Source organism: Chelmon rostratus, chromosome 12 (assembly GCF_017976325.1).
Source record: "Chelmon rostratus isolate fCheRos1 chromosome 12, fCheRos1.pri, whole genome shotgun sequence".
Classification (NCBI taxonomy): domain Eukaryota; kingdom Metazoa; phylum Chordata; class Actinopteri; order Chaetodontiformes; family Chaetodontidae; genus Chelmon; species Chelmon rostratus.
This window is the reverse complement of record NC_055669.1, coordinates 5,076,024-5,091,881: the sequence shown is the minus strand read 5'-3', so window position 1 is coordinate 5,091,881 and position 15,858 is coordinate 5,076,024. Positions and strand designations below refer to the sequence as shown.

The following is a 15,858-nucleotide window of genomic DNA, read 5'->3' as shown; positions in this document are numbered from 1 at the left end:
GCCTTCAGGTCAAAATCTTCTCTTTGCGTGATCACTGAATGACCATCATCATTTCCAACTGCAATCACAGGCAACAACATGACATCTCGCCATACTAGTTGGGCAACGTGCTGAAGCCATGTCGTTGGAACATCCTCAGTCTTTGGTGTGCACCTTATAAAAGCTTCTTGGGTGCGTCTGTCAGATTTTTGCACTTCAGCCAAAAATTCTTCTTCCGCTGCCTCTGGGTCACAGTTGAGATTCCAGATGATATCAGTTGGTGCTGTGTCAGGGATGATAATCCCATGAATCGTACCGTTTTCGATGCGGATGAGATGAGCCTTCAAACTGACACCAAACATCTGTCCCAGCATCACATTGACTGCTGTGACATCTTCTTTTAATGGTAACGTGTCGTTTTCTCCTAAGCTTTCCAAAGATTGGTGTTCAGTTATTAACTGCTTGAAGTACCTAGGTGAGATAAACAGACAATCAAATCACAAGCTGACATACATGAGTAAACACATCAGTGGTAAGCTGATTTTATAGGGGGACACAAAAACACAGTGCCATAGCTACCTCTCTGTCTCCTCTCTCATCCTGGTGGGGTTATTTGCAATGTGGGGTACCAGCCTCAGGTAGTCGCTGACCGTGTTGACATATGGTGGGTAGTACCCTCTCAGGTCTTTGACAAATAAACCTGGAATGGGGCCCGAGTCCAACACCCACTCTCCCCTGACCCGTCTGGCAAGGGTGTCAAACAGCACTGCCAGGGACAGGGCCACTACCCCCACCCCGCCAAGAGTGACCTTGCCCTCCTTGCCAAAAGTGGTCCTCAGGCTCTGAGTGAAGTCCTCCAGCTGCTTGGGGGTCAGGGAGGACTGCACTGCCATGTAGTGGTCCCTCAGGTGAAGTGAAGAGTTGACGGACAGCATGTTGAAGAAGAGTGGATTGGGGGTGTAGTTTGGGAAAGGGCAGATGTCTCGAGCAACAGAGGCCAGGTGGGCTGCATCCTCAGCAGGGCAGTGCATGTTCCCCATCTTGACGTGAATTTGTCAGTTGATGGAGATTTGACTAAAAAAGATCTCTGCGTAAAAAGATTTAACTGCACAATGATACCTGTGTGTGTCTGACAGGCTGTTCCTGGATGCCTTTAATAAAGTCACAGTGGGATCACGACATCAAGTCAGTAATTAATTATTTACCTGATTCCTCCGTACATGACTGTGTGAGTCTGTCTTGCACTAATGTTTGATCTGCTCCTCATCTTGCCAAAGTATATTGACAAACACAGTGACACACTAACTGGCTCAAAGTTGCAAAAATACAAAAAAAAAAACTTTGAGCAGAGAGAAAAAGCAGGTAAAAGACTACCGGCAAGCACAATGTCTGAAATGGTGTGCAACCTGTCAAAATTTTGCTTAAACTAAAATAACAATTAAATAGTCTGTATGTGTACTGCAGAGATAGTACACAACTTAACAAAAGTAGTAGATGTGGGTCTGCTGGGTGCACAACTTTATTGTCTGGCACCCAAAGAGTCACCTGCCAAGTCTGCTCTGCCTCCAGAGAACTGTCCAGAACGGAGAGAACTGTTAGTATCCACAGCAGATATAAGAAAATCTGAGTGAATGTGTGTAAAGCTGCTGGGCATGATAACATCCCAGTGTCTTGTCTAAACGACTACCGCCCTGTGGCACTCAACACCATTCTGATGAAGTGCTTTAAGCAACTGGCTCTCCAGCACATGAAAGACAACATCCCAACTAGTTTGGACCCTCACCAGTTTGCATTCGGAGCCAACAGATCCACAGAAGATGCCATCTCCATGGCCCTCCATTCAGTCAGAATGCTGCCTGTTGATTTTTAGCTTAGCATTCACATCAATTTCCCCCATTAAACTGAACCAAAATTTAGCACTGTGGGCTTGACTACCTGGAATTAGATATTGGACTTCCTACCAGACTGTCCGGATTGGCAATCACACCTCCTCCACTCCAGTGTTGAACACTGGAGCCCCCAACCCCCTCCTCTTCCCTCTGCCCACCCATGACTGTGGCCCCGACATGGAGACAACTCTGTTGTGAAGTTTGCAGACGGCACCACCACCATCAGCTGGATGGCAAACAGTGATGAGTATTCATATCAGGAATCAATCAATCTTGCAGGGTGCTGCTGTTCAGTGCCAACAAAACCAAGGAGCTGATTGTTGATTTTAGAAACAAAAAGGCCAAGACACACACCCCGTCTACATCAGTGGAGCTAAGGTGGAGGAGGTGAACAGTTTTAGGTTCCTGGGAATCAGCATCACAGAGAATCTGTCATGGTCATCGTCTCCACCCTGCTTAAGAAAGTTCAGAAAAAAATGTATTTCTTAAAGAAACTTAAGACGGCAAAATTCTTGTGCCATGTTCTTGTTAACTTTAACAGAGCAGCAACTGGATGCATCCTGACTGGAAATATTTGAAACTGGCATGGGATGTGCACGGCCCAGGACAGGAGGGCTCTGCAGTGGGTGATTAAATTGCCCAGAACATCACTGATATCAATCTACCGAGCATCAGTGACATCAGCGAGGTGAGGTCCTTGCACACAGCCCAAAGGACACTTGAAGACAATATACTCTTTCTTTTTGAAGGTTAGCTGAGAAGACTGATACCACTCTTGTGTCTGTATGCTAAATATAAGGCTACAGCCAGCAGATGATTAGCTTAAGATAAAGGCTAGAAACAGTTAGCCTGGCTCTGGTCTAAAGTTAACAAAATACACCCACATGTACCAGCACCTCTAAAGCTCACTTACTAACACACCATCGCTCACTTGTTTAAGCTGCATACAAACAGAAATCTAAAAACAATTTAGTCTTATAATGCAACTTCTTCTTGATGAGGAACAGTATTTCAATCCAGCTGGTTGTCTGACAACCTCATGGACACAGTGTGTGGAAGTCACTGCCACACACTGCAGGAACAGTTACATCATGGAGCTACCTGTAAAACTGCAAGTACTTTAGCTTGACACAAAAACCATGGCATGAATCACTGCATGCAAGAAAACTGGATTTTTCTGAAAAGCGATGGATATGACTACTGGCTTGCAGGACTCAGCTCAAACATCACTGATGCATGGATGGCTTGTTGCAGGCTCAAGCTGTTGTTGACTGAAAGTCTCCAAGAGGGGGCAGCAGATCCTTGAAGAAGAGATCAAACAAATATTGTGCTCCCATTAAAAGCACTGTTGAAAATATCCTTAAATCATTCTATATAATCATCAAAGCACGTATATGTTATGTAGCATTTAAGAACACACATTAATCATGAATAAAACTTGATATTACCTTGATTTAGTGGAATAAGGAATGAAACTGTCGACTGTCTGCACATCTGCCTGTCCTGACTAAAATTATTGTCATAATCCTAATAATGATAAATGATTTAAACTATTCATTCAAGCAAATACATGAAAATGATGACACAATCCCCACTTCAACACTCTCACTCATTTTGAAAATGTGACATTGGGCTCTGGGAAAAGTTTGCCTTGTCATGATAAGCAGTAGGCGCTAAGTGTCTGTGAGAGCAGTTTAAATATACTGTATATTCACAAGAGCCTAAAAGAGCTATTCATTATTTTGGCAAAGTAGTGGACTATTTTCTGGTTGAAATGTGATGTCTACGTATGTTGCAAGTCATGCCACAGTACCTCAGCGTGATCCATCTTACTTATCACCATCTCAGTCGTGTGCTTTTGTTGCTGTTCCTTTGGATTATTTCACATATTTTCATCATGCTTCGCATCTGTATCTTGATGACAGAAACAGTCTTCTTTGTGGTGATGGACAGTCAGAGAAGAGGAGACTAAGGGGGGGGGGGGGGGCGCGCGCACACACACACACTAATGTTCTGTGTATGTAAAGGCAGATGATCAGTGCCTTGTGGTTGAGTCAGAGGGAAATATCGGTCACCCTGCTGCTGCTGCTTGCTCCCATCCCCTTCTCACACACAGCAAAAAAAAAAACCTGATGTGATCTCAGACAAGTTCAGCCACCAAGGAAATAAATACACCACTCACTGATGCTCATGAATGGGATGATGCATTTTTGAAAATAGTGTAAATAGTTATTACTGTATTATACAATAAACGGTAAAAGAAGATATATAGATACATATAACAATTTCCTCTGGACACTGTGCAGATGTGAGTGCAAACTGTGTTCCTGTAGAATACATACAGTCATACCATAAGACCGGACTATATCAGTGATAGCGTGAGACTAAAAGAAATGTCAAAACCAGGAGTTGACTAAATCATAGGAATCCTTATAGACATTGTGGCTTTTCATCATGGGGCTCATGTGGCCCTATGAGACCCTTGTACATGCCCACTGTAGCTTAAACCTGGAGAATATTTTCAGCCACCAATAACTAGTTTTGACCGTGTCTTCCTGTCAAACAAAAAAAAAAAAAAAAAAAAAAAACCTGGAAAAGCAAAGTGTGCAATATTTGTAACATGAGTGGGCCGCTCTCATAACATCCACAAGTTTGCTCTCACGTCGCTTCTAGTCCCATCAGGTGCCTCCTCAAATAGATGAGCCCCGGAGCTCCGACAGATCCCCGCCGGCCCGTGTCTGTGCAAGGTGGGGGTGCGGGAAGGGGAAGCGAGGAGCTTTGTGGAGGCGTGGTCCTCGGCGTTGCTAAGCGCACATTTGGCATATAAACGCAAAATGAGCAGCGGTGCCATGCAGCCAGCAGCGCACTGAGCGACCTGAGGAATTCAGCAGGTACCTATAGACATTTCTGAGCTCTCTGTCTCCACTGTGGATGTACAGTCTGAAAGAGAAGTGACCGCCTGCCCTCACGGTGTGGGATAGATGGAATTAAAGGCTCTCTGGATTGGAAAAGGGTCACTCTGCAACAATCTCGAGGCGCTTCGGCATCTGGAATATTGAACCTGGCAGATATTTGGATCGGTTTGTCGGAATTTAAAGGTAAACTGGCACAACAGAATACTACCCGATCAAGTTTTTACAATAATATTTAGGATCTTTCGCGTGCGTGTGCGCGCGCACGGGCGGGTGTGTAAAATGATTGTATAGCGCAGGCCCATCTCACCTTTTACCTTTTAAAAGTATTCCTGTGGCATTATTTACAATATTCTCTATGAAGGAAGCTGTTACTGTTGTTAACTAAGTGGAAGCTTATTTTAGCTCTTGAAGGGATCATTAAAAGAAAAAGTCAAGCGCGTGCTGTAGTTTCATCCATGTTTTTCTCTGAAAAATGAAAATGCCGCCTCTCCACAGTGCATGTTAGTACATACAGTACAGGAGCACTAAATCTCCTGCGCTGTAGCATGACGCCTGAAAAGTCAGTTGACACTGGTCCCACTGTGTGCACTGATGCAGTGACCTGCAACTGCACCCAGGCTGCTGGAAGCTGTATTAGCCTCAGCCTGCAGCCTGAAGTCCTCCTGTAATTACAGCATTATTGAACAGAGACAGAGGATTGATTCAAGGTGTCTTTGGGCTCCTTTCTAAAGATGCTGTCTTGTATGCAAGTTTGTAAATGCTAATGTTTAACCTGGATTTGCAGAGTACATATTTTTGTTTTATTTGTAAAAGGTGCCAGATGATGAGGTGATAATGAGCTGCGCATTCGCCCAACATCACATATTAAACAGCTGCATGGAAACTTTGTTCTCATACATGGCAAGCACACAGTCTGAATGAGGCTGAAATTCAAACTCATGCTGTCCTACTTAAACATGCGCTCTCTGCTTTGCAGGAAACAAAAAGTATTCTTTGTTCAGCCGCAGCGTTACCCCCCGCCATGAAGAGGTCCCTTCCTTTCCTGAGCTGGGTTAGAGCGGCAGGCTTGCTCCTGTGTTTGACCCACACTGTCCTGTCCATGGTCCTCACCAACTCCACACAACTCGAGTCCATCCTGGACAAGTACAGGGACAAGGACGAGGAGTGGTGGAGGGCCAGGCCGAGAGGGAGGAGGGCCATCAGTGAGGGAGACATGCACCTCATCCTGGACTTGCACAACAAGCTGCGGGGTCAGGTCTACCCTCCCGCCTCCAACATGGAGTACATGGTTAGTGCTGAGGACACAGCTGTCCGTTATCACACAGGGTTGCATCTCATTCCAAGGACTTAAATCCTGAATACATTTCTGTCATTTAAATTAAATTAATCAATAGTACTAATTATAGAATTAGAGGTAAAGAGTCAGACCGAAATTCCTAATGAAAAATCAGTTCACTCATACTTTCCATCCTACTTTAACAACCATAACTAGGCTGTCAGGTAAGAAATAGCCAGAAATAGCCTCCATCAGCAAAACTGTACGACTGGATTGGATTGTGTTTTCTCTAAAATGAGCTGTGATTATTAGCATGTCCGACTAACTAGCGCTACTTCCGAGGTCAAAGAGCACACCATTAATTTGTGGGGGGAACAGGTAAGAAAAAACACTGTGTTGAACCTGGTCCTGGAACAAAGTTCACGCTAACATATATTAGGTCTGTCCTGGTTTTATTGGATTTGGAGAAGTTTATGCAGCAGCGTTACCTGATATTGCGTAACGTTCGCCAAACACATCAGTTACCCCACTTCCTAAAAGCCTCCTCTCATGTAACGTAACAAGTGAAAACAAACGATTTGAAACTAGAGCAAGTAAGAACCCGAAGCTTAGCAGGAAGTCTGATCTTCCTTTTTTACTTTATTATACCTGTAATACTTGGACTTAGCTGTACACTGCGATGCTCTTTCTTTATTTCCACGTTTTCTGCATAGATCATCACCTGGTATGGATGTTAATCTTTAACTGGACATGTCGCTTTAGCCTCCGTCTTTTAGCATGGTATCGCAACCTGTTCTCATTCCACACGCAACTCTCCGAGGGTCAGTAGCTGGTAAATCTCGCCAAATCAGCTTTGACACGGTTCTCACGGGAGAGCACTTTCCCGACTCTGCCAGCAGCTCTGTCAGCTACAGACAGCGTAGCAGGGAAGTCAAGACAGAGAGAACTGCGAGCCAAAGTCACCATCTGGCTCGCTCCTGCCTCCCGCTTGCCCGCCCTCGCTGACCCTGGCCCATATCCAGCTTTCACCCCTGCAGAGTTGTCCTGCACTCCACCTCAACCATCCTGCCCTCCCTCCCTCCCCTTCCTGCCCTGCGTCTCCTTACTCTATCGCCCCATTTCTTTCTTTCTCCCTGCCTGGCTCTTTTGCTTCCTTGATCTTCAGCCTCACAAGCTTTCCCTCAGGCTTTTCTTCACCTCCCAACCCCACTTTCGCTCTCTCCCTTCGCCCCCTCTCTCCCCATCCATCGCAGCTCACTCAAACCCTGGCCGAGGCCGATGTTATCTTTTATTTGATCCTCCACGCATCTCATTTTGGGTGCCACGGCGGTGAATCTATTTCAAACATGTCGGTCCTCGCCGTTTCAAGTGCGGGGCTTGGTAGTGTAAATGTATGTTATGTACACTCATCCAGTGTTTCTTTAGCCAGGGATACTATTACTGATGATAATGATGTGGTAAGGCCAGGGACTGATGAGGGCCACAGTATTTGGCTTTCAGATTGCAGGATTTGGAGGCCAAAGGGGCTGCACTTTCCCTGCAGCTTTGACTCCTTAATTTCATACAAAAGCCACTCAGCAAATGCCTTTAAAGCACTGTTGCGTCCGTTAATCTAAAGCACGTCACTTCTTGCCCAGCAGATTTTCCTGGGAAATAGAGACCTCTTTGAAGGTTCCCATAATCACAACCACTTTCTATACTGTAGGTTGGATAACAAGCATTTGCGTGGAGCATTTTGCATACTTTGAATTCCCAAAGCAAAGGATGGTTTCTTGTTTTCTTCTTCAATATTTCTTTTTGCAAAGACCTACCTGGAGCAGTCGCCTTAAATCTACTGCTGTAATGCACATCTTGCACTCAGCTCTGTAGCAGAGGTGGTCTTGGCAGATGGCTGGAAACAGCTCCGTATTTTGGGAACTTAATGCTCTTTGGAATGCAAAAGGAGATTGGTAGTTGTTACGGTGACCTTTCTCCAAAGGCTGGCGGGCAGTCCATCTTCCTCTCTGCTGGATAATTGAGGGTGAAGAATAACAAGAACACGGAGAGAATAATGAACTGGCAGAGATCATTAGGATCTGCTGTAGATGGTTTGTAGTGAAAGCTTCGTGCTGAACTCAAATTTCATTATAAAAGTAACAACACTTGGGCTGTGCAGGTGGGCAGTATTACCTTATAAGCAGAGTTAAGGGTTCAGTGTGCTCCAAACAGACTGGTGAGGTGTTGCCTGAGCGTGTCTGAAGGCAGGTGTGTTTTACCTGTTCCAAATGGCCACGCTCAAAGGCAGGTGAAAACTCTGCTGGAGCAGAGAGGGCCAAGACATGATAGTGGACGAGTGAGGCTAATGATACAGGCTTTCATCAAAGGCGTTTATGATGCTGTGCTCGGTTGTACAAACAGTGAGTCAAAGGAGTTGTGTGAGGAATGACGAAGAGCGAGTTCAGCTCCTGCACACCTGGCTATGTGCGGCCTAAAGTGTCAGTGCTTGTCCATTGGTTGATTTCAGAAAGCTACAGAATTGGTCAAATCCCACCCAATTACAGAAAGTCACTTTTCCTCTTCAGTAAACGTGCTGTTGATCGTTTCTTCCTGGAAATTTGGAAACAAATGCATGCTGCTTTTTGGGAGTTGCTGGCTAAAAGGAGCCAACGCTGGGTTTTGGGACATAACAGAAGACAAACTGCTGTGTCCAGAGTCAAAGTCACACATTTCTTACAGTCAACCATTCATCATCCCTATCATTAGCACCGCATGCACAATACAACCTCCTCATTCATTTTCATGGTATCAGTATGTTGATGCAGAGGGGGTTTCGTCGCCTCAGAGGGCTGCTGCAAAAAATGCCGGTCGTGTGGCAAAAAAGCACACCCTGGATATTTCTGCCACAATGCAATCTGGCAAAATGTTACTGGGCATCCTATTACATTAGCCAATCAAATATGTGCAAGCACACGTAACATGAATGGAGTAATTCTGCTGTTTTATTGAAGATAGTTGCAACAATTGCAGCTGTGATAACTTTTCAGTGATAATCCTCACAGTATTACAAACTGCTGTGCAGTTTTCGATGTCTGGTAGGCGCTCAAACTCATTCATCCCTTCTCAGACCTGCCTTCCTGGGTCATATTCGTACATGCTGATGGTACCTGCAGCAACACGCTCCCACCAGCGCAGCCCCTTGCACACCCTGCAAAGGTTACATCACGCCTATGTCCTGCAAATGTTGGCTCTCATTCACTTCAACTGAAACCCGCACAGGCAAACTCAAGCATGCCTTTCCTGTTGTGGTTGTTTTTGAACAAACAGCTTTTTCTGCACAGTCTCCATTTTCCATAGTTTTCATGGTAACAGAATTTGATGCAATCTTTTAACTAAAGCTAATGATGATAAAGTCATTTAAGTGACAGGAATTCTACCGAAGTACTAAAGCAAAATGTAATGATCATGGAAAAAATGCATGGGTATCACATGGGAACCATGCAGGACATTAGAGCAGAGAAATCACCTCAGCGCTGGTATCTCAGCCACAGCTGGACTGGACATAAAGAGTCAAAATATCGCCTCACCAATCAGGCCTGAACAGAAAGCAGCACGTAGTGAATGGGCAACAGTGTGCACAGTGTGTCAGCCTCACCAAACATATGGAACACATTATGGTGGTCAATCAGAGCAGTTACAACTCCACACTTCAGCATTATCCTATTAGTTTTGACGTGTGATAGCCGTAATTCAGCCAAACAGTATGCCAACAGCAGAGCACACTGCTCCTATTCTTCTCCCCCCACAACAAGGTCAGTTAGTAATCAGTAAATCAACTTTACCGCAACATTTGAATTGCTCAATCCTTCACCCATGGTCTGCTTTACCGCTTCGTTCTAAACAAGACGTGTGCGAATCGTTTTCAGGTATTTTGAGCTCAGTTGAGTTGAACTTTGCCGGGTTTTTACAGTAAAGATGGCGTCCAAACAGAGGCTCTCTGTTTTGTCAGCCTTTTCTCTCTCAGCTTGTTTCACGAGACCAAAACTTACTGGAAACAAGCTATGAAACAACCACATTAAATAGTGGCACAAAGCTGCGAGTTGATGTGGCGGTGGTGATACCTCTCTGTTTCCCCTCCCTCTCGTGTGCGTGTGTGTGTGTAAGAGGCTGAATGTGTGTGTTTAATAGGAGAGGCCTACTTTTGACTACACTGTGTTAAATTTGCGAGAGGCATGCGTACAGCCAGCCGCGCTTTAAAGCAAAGAGCAGGTTCATCTTTCAGCTTCACTTTGCCTTCGCTTTGTGTAAGGTTACCTACAGGTGAGTTTCACTGGAATTTGTGGTAGTTTAGTTTCCCCGTAGAGTATAATGAGATATGGGAAAAATGTAATGAGTAGCAATTAAAGCTGCAACGACAGTAAGTGGCCACTTAACCCACTTTAATCATGAGGGTAATCCAGAGTGGCGTTTCAGTTCTGCAAACATCTGTCTGAGGCAGAGCTGCTCTGGACTCAGTGAGTTTAACCTGGAGCCCAAGAGAAAACTAATATTACCAAACCGAATGCTCCAGCTGCCAGCTGAAGAAAATACCAGCTGCTTACCCTGGCTGACCTCCAGAGGTGACCCTCTACGTTCACCTTTCCAGAGGCAAATACCTTTTGAACCAAGAACCTGTGTGTGTGTTTGTGTGTGTGTGTGTGTGCTCCCCAGGTATGGGATTACGAGTTAGAGAGGAGCGCAGAGCACTGGGCACACACCTGCCGATGGGAACATGGACCGAGCCACATGCTGACACAAATAGGCCAGAACCTTGGAGCGCACTGGGGCAGGTGTGTATGTGCAGTGACGTGGAGGGAAGTGTGTCAGTCAAATTATGTTTTATACGACAGCGTTGTGATCAGAATAATAGAGCTTGCTTACAATATGCACCACCCTTTTCCACATCACTGTGTCCACAAACAAACATGCTTTTTGTTAAAATTGTTTCCAAACCTGACAACTCAGAATGGATGAGTTTCAATGCAGCTATTGCTAATGTTATAAACAATGTCTGTCCACTGTAAGTTTTCTATTGTTTTCCTATGGAACAGCCTTGCTCATGGAAACCTTAGCAAGGCAGTTTAGCTCCTTCTATACAGACATGAGCAACACTTATAGACATCGCTTCAATATATATAAAGGATATAGTGTAATATTGTTTCTGTGACTTTAGGGATCGCCCCCCGACCTACCATGTCCAGGCCTGGTATGATGAGGTGAGGTACTACAGCTATCCCTACTCCCAGGAGTGTAACCCACACTGCCCATTGAGATGTTCAGGACCTGTTTGTACTCACTACACTCAGGTAATGGCTTTTTCATTTCCATGTTTTAACAATGCCTTTGGATCATTTTAGGCTCTTACTTTAAAAAAAGTTATCCTAGCTGATTAGACCTCTAAGAAGGGACCATTAAAATGGGTACGAACACGTTGTGTGAATGAACTGAGGATGTTTAGTGGCTTTAAGGCTTCTTTTCTTTATCATTTTCATTTATGCTTATGTTGCTGTGAGAGCCACATGTATCAAAATACTGTAAAATTGTGCTGTCCTACAGATACAACACGAACATTCGATGGCCGCTGCCCCTTGAAATTCACCGACTTTCTTTGTGTGTGTGTGTGTTTCAATTTTCAGTTGGTGTGGGCGACTAGCAATCGTATTGGCTGTGCCATCAATGTGTGTTACAACATGAACGTGTGGGGGATGATCTGGGCCAAAGCGGTCTATCTGGTCTGCAACTACTCTCCACCGTACGTTTTCACTGGTTTCAATACGATTAATTCATGCAAATAACAGAGATCATGAATAAAATGAATTATTTTTTACTTCAATAACCTGTTTTGTGTTTTGGAAAGAGGCAATACATAAAGAAAAAAAAAATACTTTTCAGTAACAACAGGAACTTAACAGTCAGTCGTTTCTGGTCATTTCACTCATGGATCTCCAGCTCTTGCTTATAAAAATATTGAAAGAAATCAGATTGTCTGCACAAACCTTGAACATACTTTACTTTATAATACTAGATATCACTTTTTAATTAAACTGCAACAAAACCCCGTCTTAATTGTTCTTTCAGGGGCAACTGGTGGGGTCACGCTCCATACAAATATGGAGCTCCCTGTTCTGCCTGTCCAGCCAGCTACGCTGGAGGCTGCAGGGACAATCTCTGCTACAAAGGTGGGTACAGGACAGAGCTGTGGTTTTCTGTTATGTTTTATCTCCTTACATACAGACATGGACGTTTTTCGTAGTTTTACTGAACATTTCACAACAATCTGCTACACAACGGATGTTTCCCGTCGCTCTCCTGCCATGATTTTATCAGGGCAAAAACTGTTTATATGCCAATGACAATCTGGTATCCATGTTTTCAGATGGAGGTGTTGACAGGCGTCCAGCTCCTGAGATTGAGGAGACCAACTACATTGAACCTGAACCAGAGCCAGTAAGGGACAGAGAGCCCCAGCCAAGGGCCCAGACACCAAACACCTCACCCAATGACAACCTGGAGAGAAACCAGGTTGTCAGCACGGAGCAGATGTGTAAGGACCGCTCCCAGTACTCCCCAACAATCGATGTGAATGGTGCACTTTTGGGAGTCTACATTATTGCTATTATTGAAATGAGGTTGTGAAAAGCTCTTGCTTGTTTGTTATTTCAGGTCAACAGGTCAACTGTGAGACAAAACTGAGGGATCAGTGCAAGGGGACGCCCTGCAACAGGTAATGCTAAACAATAAGGTCACAACAGACCAATGTCAAATAAATACAACTCTTTACAAAGATTACCAGGTAGCATGAGATAACTGATTATTTTCATAAATAAACACTGAATTATGGTAATACCAGGATAATAATACGCGTTTATGTTAAAAGTACCACTACCAAGATGTTGTTCACTTACAGTAACTGTTGCTCCTGCCCATAGATATGAGTGTCTGCCTGGCTGCCTTGACAGGCCTGGAAAAGTAGTTGGAACAGGATATTACGACATGGTAATTGATCACTATATATTCACTGTATTGTATTACCAGACCCTAGCACAGTATGGACTCTATATGGGTACATGTTTCAGTTACCTCTGGTCCATGGAAAATACATGTTTCTTTTAAGCTACACATTATCATTCCCGTCTTTGTATTTTACTGCAGCAATCCAGTGTGTGTGGAGCAGGGTTACACGCCGGTGTTATTGACAATGACGGAGGATGGCTGGATGTGACCAGACTGGGCAGAAAACAGCAATTCACCAAGTCATACAAGAATGGCATTCAATCAATTGGGTATGGATCAGTCCTTGTACTTTTTTTTTTTTTTTTAATAAAAAAGAGTTTTATTTAATTCAGAAGCAGAATCAGCTTTATTGGTCAAGTATGTGTACATGTACGAGGAATGTGACTCTGGTTTTAAATTCTGTTATGTCACAAAGCTGAAGAAAAATCAAAGGTCAAACTAAACATACATACACAGCCACACAAAGAGGTGACGACATGTATATATTAATGTATAGAATGACCAACAGTATACAATGTCTATATAAAATGTTTCTGTATGGTGTTTTATATTATCTATTATTACAGATATACATTTGCTTCTGTTAAGGGGCTGTTGAACTAATGATGTATGGTGGTTTCCTTCCAACTCACAGGAAAAACAGGAGTGCAAATTCCTTCAAAGTGGAGTCTGTGCCTGGTAAGGAGCATACACTGACTTCTCACTTTGAGGATACAGATACAGCAACATGTTGTTGTCTGTGCTCAGAAACACTACAGAGTCTATTTGCTTTTTGTGTTTTTTTTTCTCCCAGTCAAGGCAGTGACATGCGATACCACCGTGGCCCTTTTCTGCCCTTTCAAGAAACCTGTGCGACACTGTCCCAGGTAGCGGTCTGCTTTGGATTTACTCACTTTGGACACCTGGAGCTTTCATGTAGACTGAAAACACTGTTTGAATTAAACCACAGTTCATTCTAAGTCATAGAGGATAGCTATTTGGCCTATGTGACCCTCCATATCAAAGAAATGGAATACCACCACAAGGTAGCATTAGCTACCCTGCTAGCATTTCAACATCATTAACGAATGAAACGCAACATTTAGATTTTTAGATTTGCCATGTGCATGTTTGAAGTTATGTCTCGACAGAGGTTACCCACTTTGCCAATTATAGCTAAATTTACAATCCAGCAACCAATGAGATGATTTGAGCCTACAGATAGCTCTGCCTTTAAGACAGCGAGAACATTCTGTGCTTCGAGTGTTTGCGCTGAAAATATCTTGTGACCTAATGTGAGCTCTGGCTTGTTCTTCAGGTTGTACTGTCCCAGGAACTGTCTACGTGACAGCCGAGCCCGAGTCATTGGCACAAAATACTACTCAGATGTGAGTTCTTGCATCGTTGTTATAAACTAACCATAACAGCCTTCACTGATTCTGCTGGGAACTACAGAGCTTTTCACAGCAGACGTATGGACTCATAGCCACTAAAACACAACTACATTCAACATTAATGATGGCTTGATTCCATACCACTGAGACCATCATGCACTTTAGCTTACACACCTAAAGCAAATCCAGCCATGATTAATGTCATTAGTTCCACTTCCTGTAATGACATGTCTAAATGTCTGCTGAGAAAAATCTTATTGGCCCACATGGACCTTTTTGATTTGTTACTGCAGGAAAAGCACAGGTGTAGCTAATAACCTGAATCATGTCTCTGTTCTATATCAATGAGCCAGCATGCACCACAGCAGGACCCTCAAACATGGACTGTAGCCTTTATTAAGATTGTTATTTATTCCTGTGCCTTTTCAGCTCCAACATTTCAGGGTATCAGCTGTGAGAAGGTCCTTATTGCTGCTTCAAGGAGCAAATTTGTGTTTTGGATTCAACTTGTATTTGCGCCATTATAATTAAATACACACTGTAATAGACTGTATTCTCTCTCTGTTTATGTGACCAGAAGTTGAATTGTAACCATTTTTACCATAGTGATAAATGTTGGCAGCTGTCAATCAGACTTTGCAGTTTATTCTTCAGAGGAACAGGACAGATTCTTCTCTGGATTTTGTCTTTGTTAAAAATGAATGAGTTTATCTAACATGTTAACACAAATTTGGCTTGTTCTTTTGTCTTCCAGAAATCCAGTATCTGCCGAGCAGCCATTCACGCTGGAGTGATCCAGAACGAGTCAGGAGGGTACCTCGATGTGATGCCAGTGGACAAAAGGAACCAGTACAGCGGCAGCTACCAGAACGGCGTCACCTCAGAGAGGTATGGTTATATACAGCGTATATATAGAGGAATAAATGTGCATGTCTGTGTCAGTATTAAATCTGGACATGCTCTCTCCCTGCTCTTTCCCTTCCAGCCTACTGAACCCAACAGGTGGGAAAGCCTTCCGGGTGTTTGCAGTCATCTGAAAAACCGCTCTCAAAGGACAGAGTACCATCAAACGTGGCCACTTCGCATCCAGCAAGCCCACTCATTATCATCTTACAACCAGTCATTACATTCACTCCTCCAGTGAAGTAAGTCTGACTCTCAGAGTCTGACTCTAAACGTGCTACATGGCTTTCCTCAAGGCTCTCCCTCAAGTTTGGTCACGAGTGAATCAGCGTCCAATAATAGCTCAGCAAAGGATGTTTGGTGGATGATGATCTTGGATGTCTTTTGCATTACGTCTTTTCTGAATTTCTGGAGCTGACCGTAATAATCACATCGGGCTGCCGTGCATCTTTTGCTGACATGACATCATGTTTTTTACTACTTAAAGTTAAATA

At 43.8% G+C, this 15,858-nt stretch overlaps 1 protein-coding gene across 1 annotated transcript; it reads left to right on the top strand.

Moving 5' to 3' along the window:
- The first annotated feature begins 5,804 nt into the window (after positions 1 to 5,804).
- On the top strand, positions 5,805 to 15,498 carry LOC121615265 (cysteine-rich secretory protein LCCL domain-containing 1-like). The gene is made up of 14 exons (XM_041949540.1): positions 5,805 to 6,071; positions 10,746 to 10,864; positions 11,248 to 11,380; positions 11,711 to 11,826; positions 12,153 to 12,253; positions 12,451 to 12,618; positions 12,738 to 12,798; positions 13,004 to 13,070; positions 13,227 to 13,357; positions 13,723 to 13,766; positions 13,882 to 13,954; positions 14,386 to 14,455; positions 15,216 to 15,349; positions 15,447 to 15,498. The coding sequence occupies exons 1-14, from the start codon at positions 5,805 to 5,807 to the stop codon at positions 15,496 to 15,498; spliced, it is 1,536 nt and encodes a 511-aa protein (XP_041805474.1).
- Positions 15,499 to 15,858: the final 360 nt, after the last annotated feature.

Coding starts and splice junctions, on each gene's coding strand:
- LOC121615265 (XM_041949540.1), top strand. CDS start 5,805: ATGAAGAGGTCCCTTCCTTTCCTGAGCTGGGTTAGAGCGGCAGGCTTG. Junction 11,827..12,152: donor GTCTGCAACTACTCTCCACC/GTACGTTTTCAC, acceptor TTGTTCTTTCAG/GGGCAACTGGTGGGGTCACG. Junction 13,767..13,881: donor CAAAGTGGAGTCTGTGCCTG/GTAAGGAGCATA, acceptor TTTTTCTCCCAG/TCAAGGCAGTGACATGCGAT.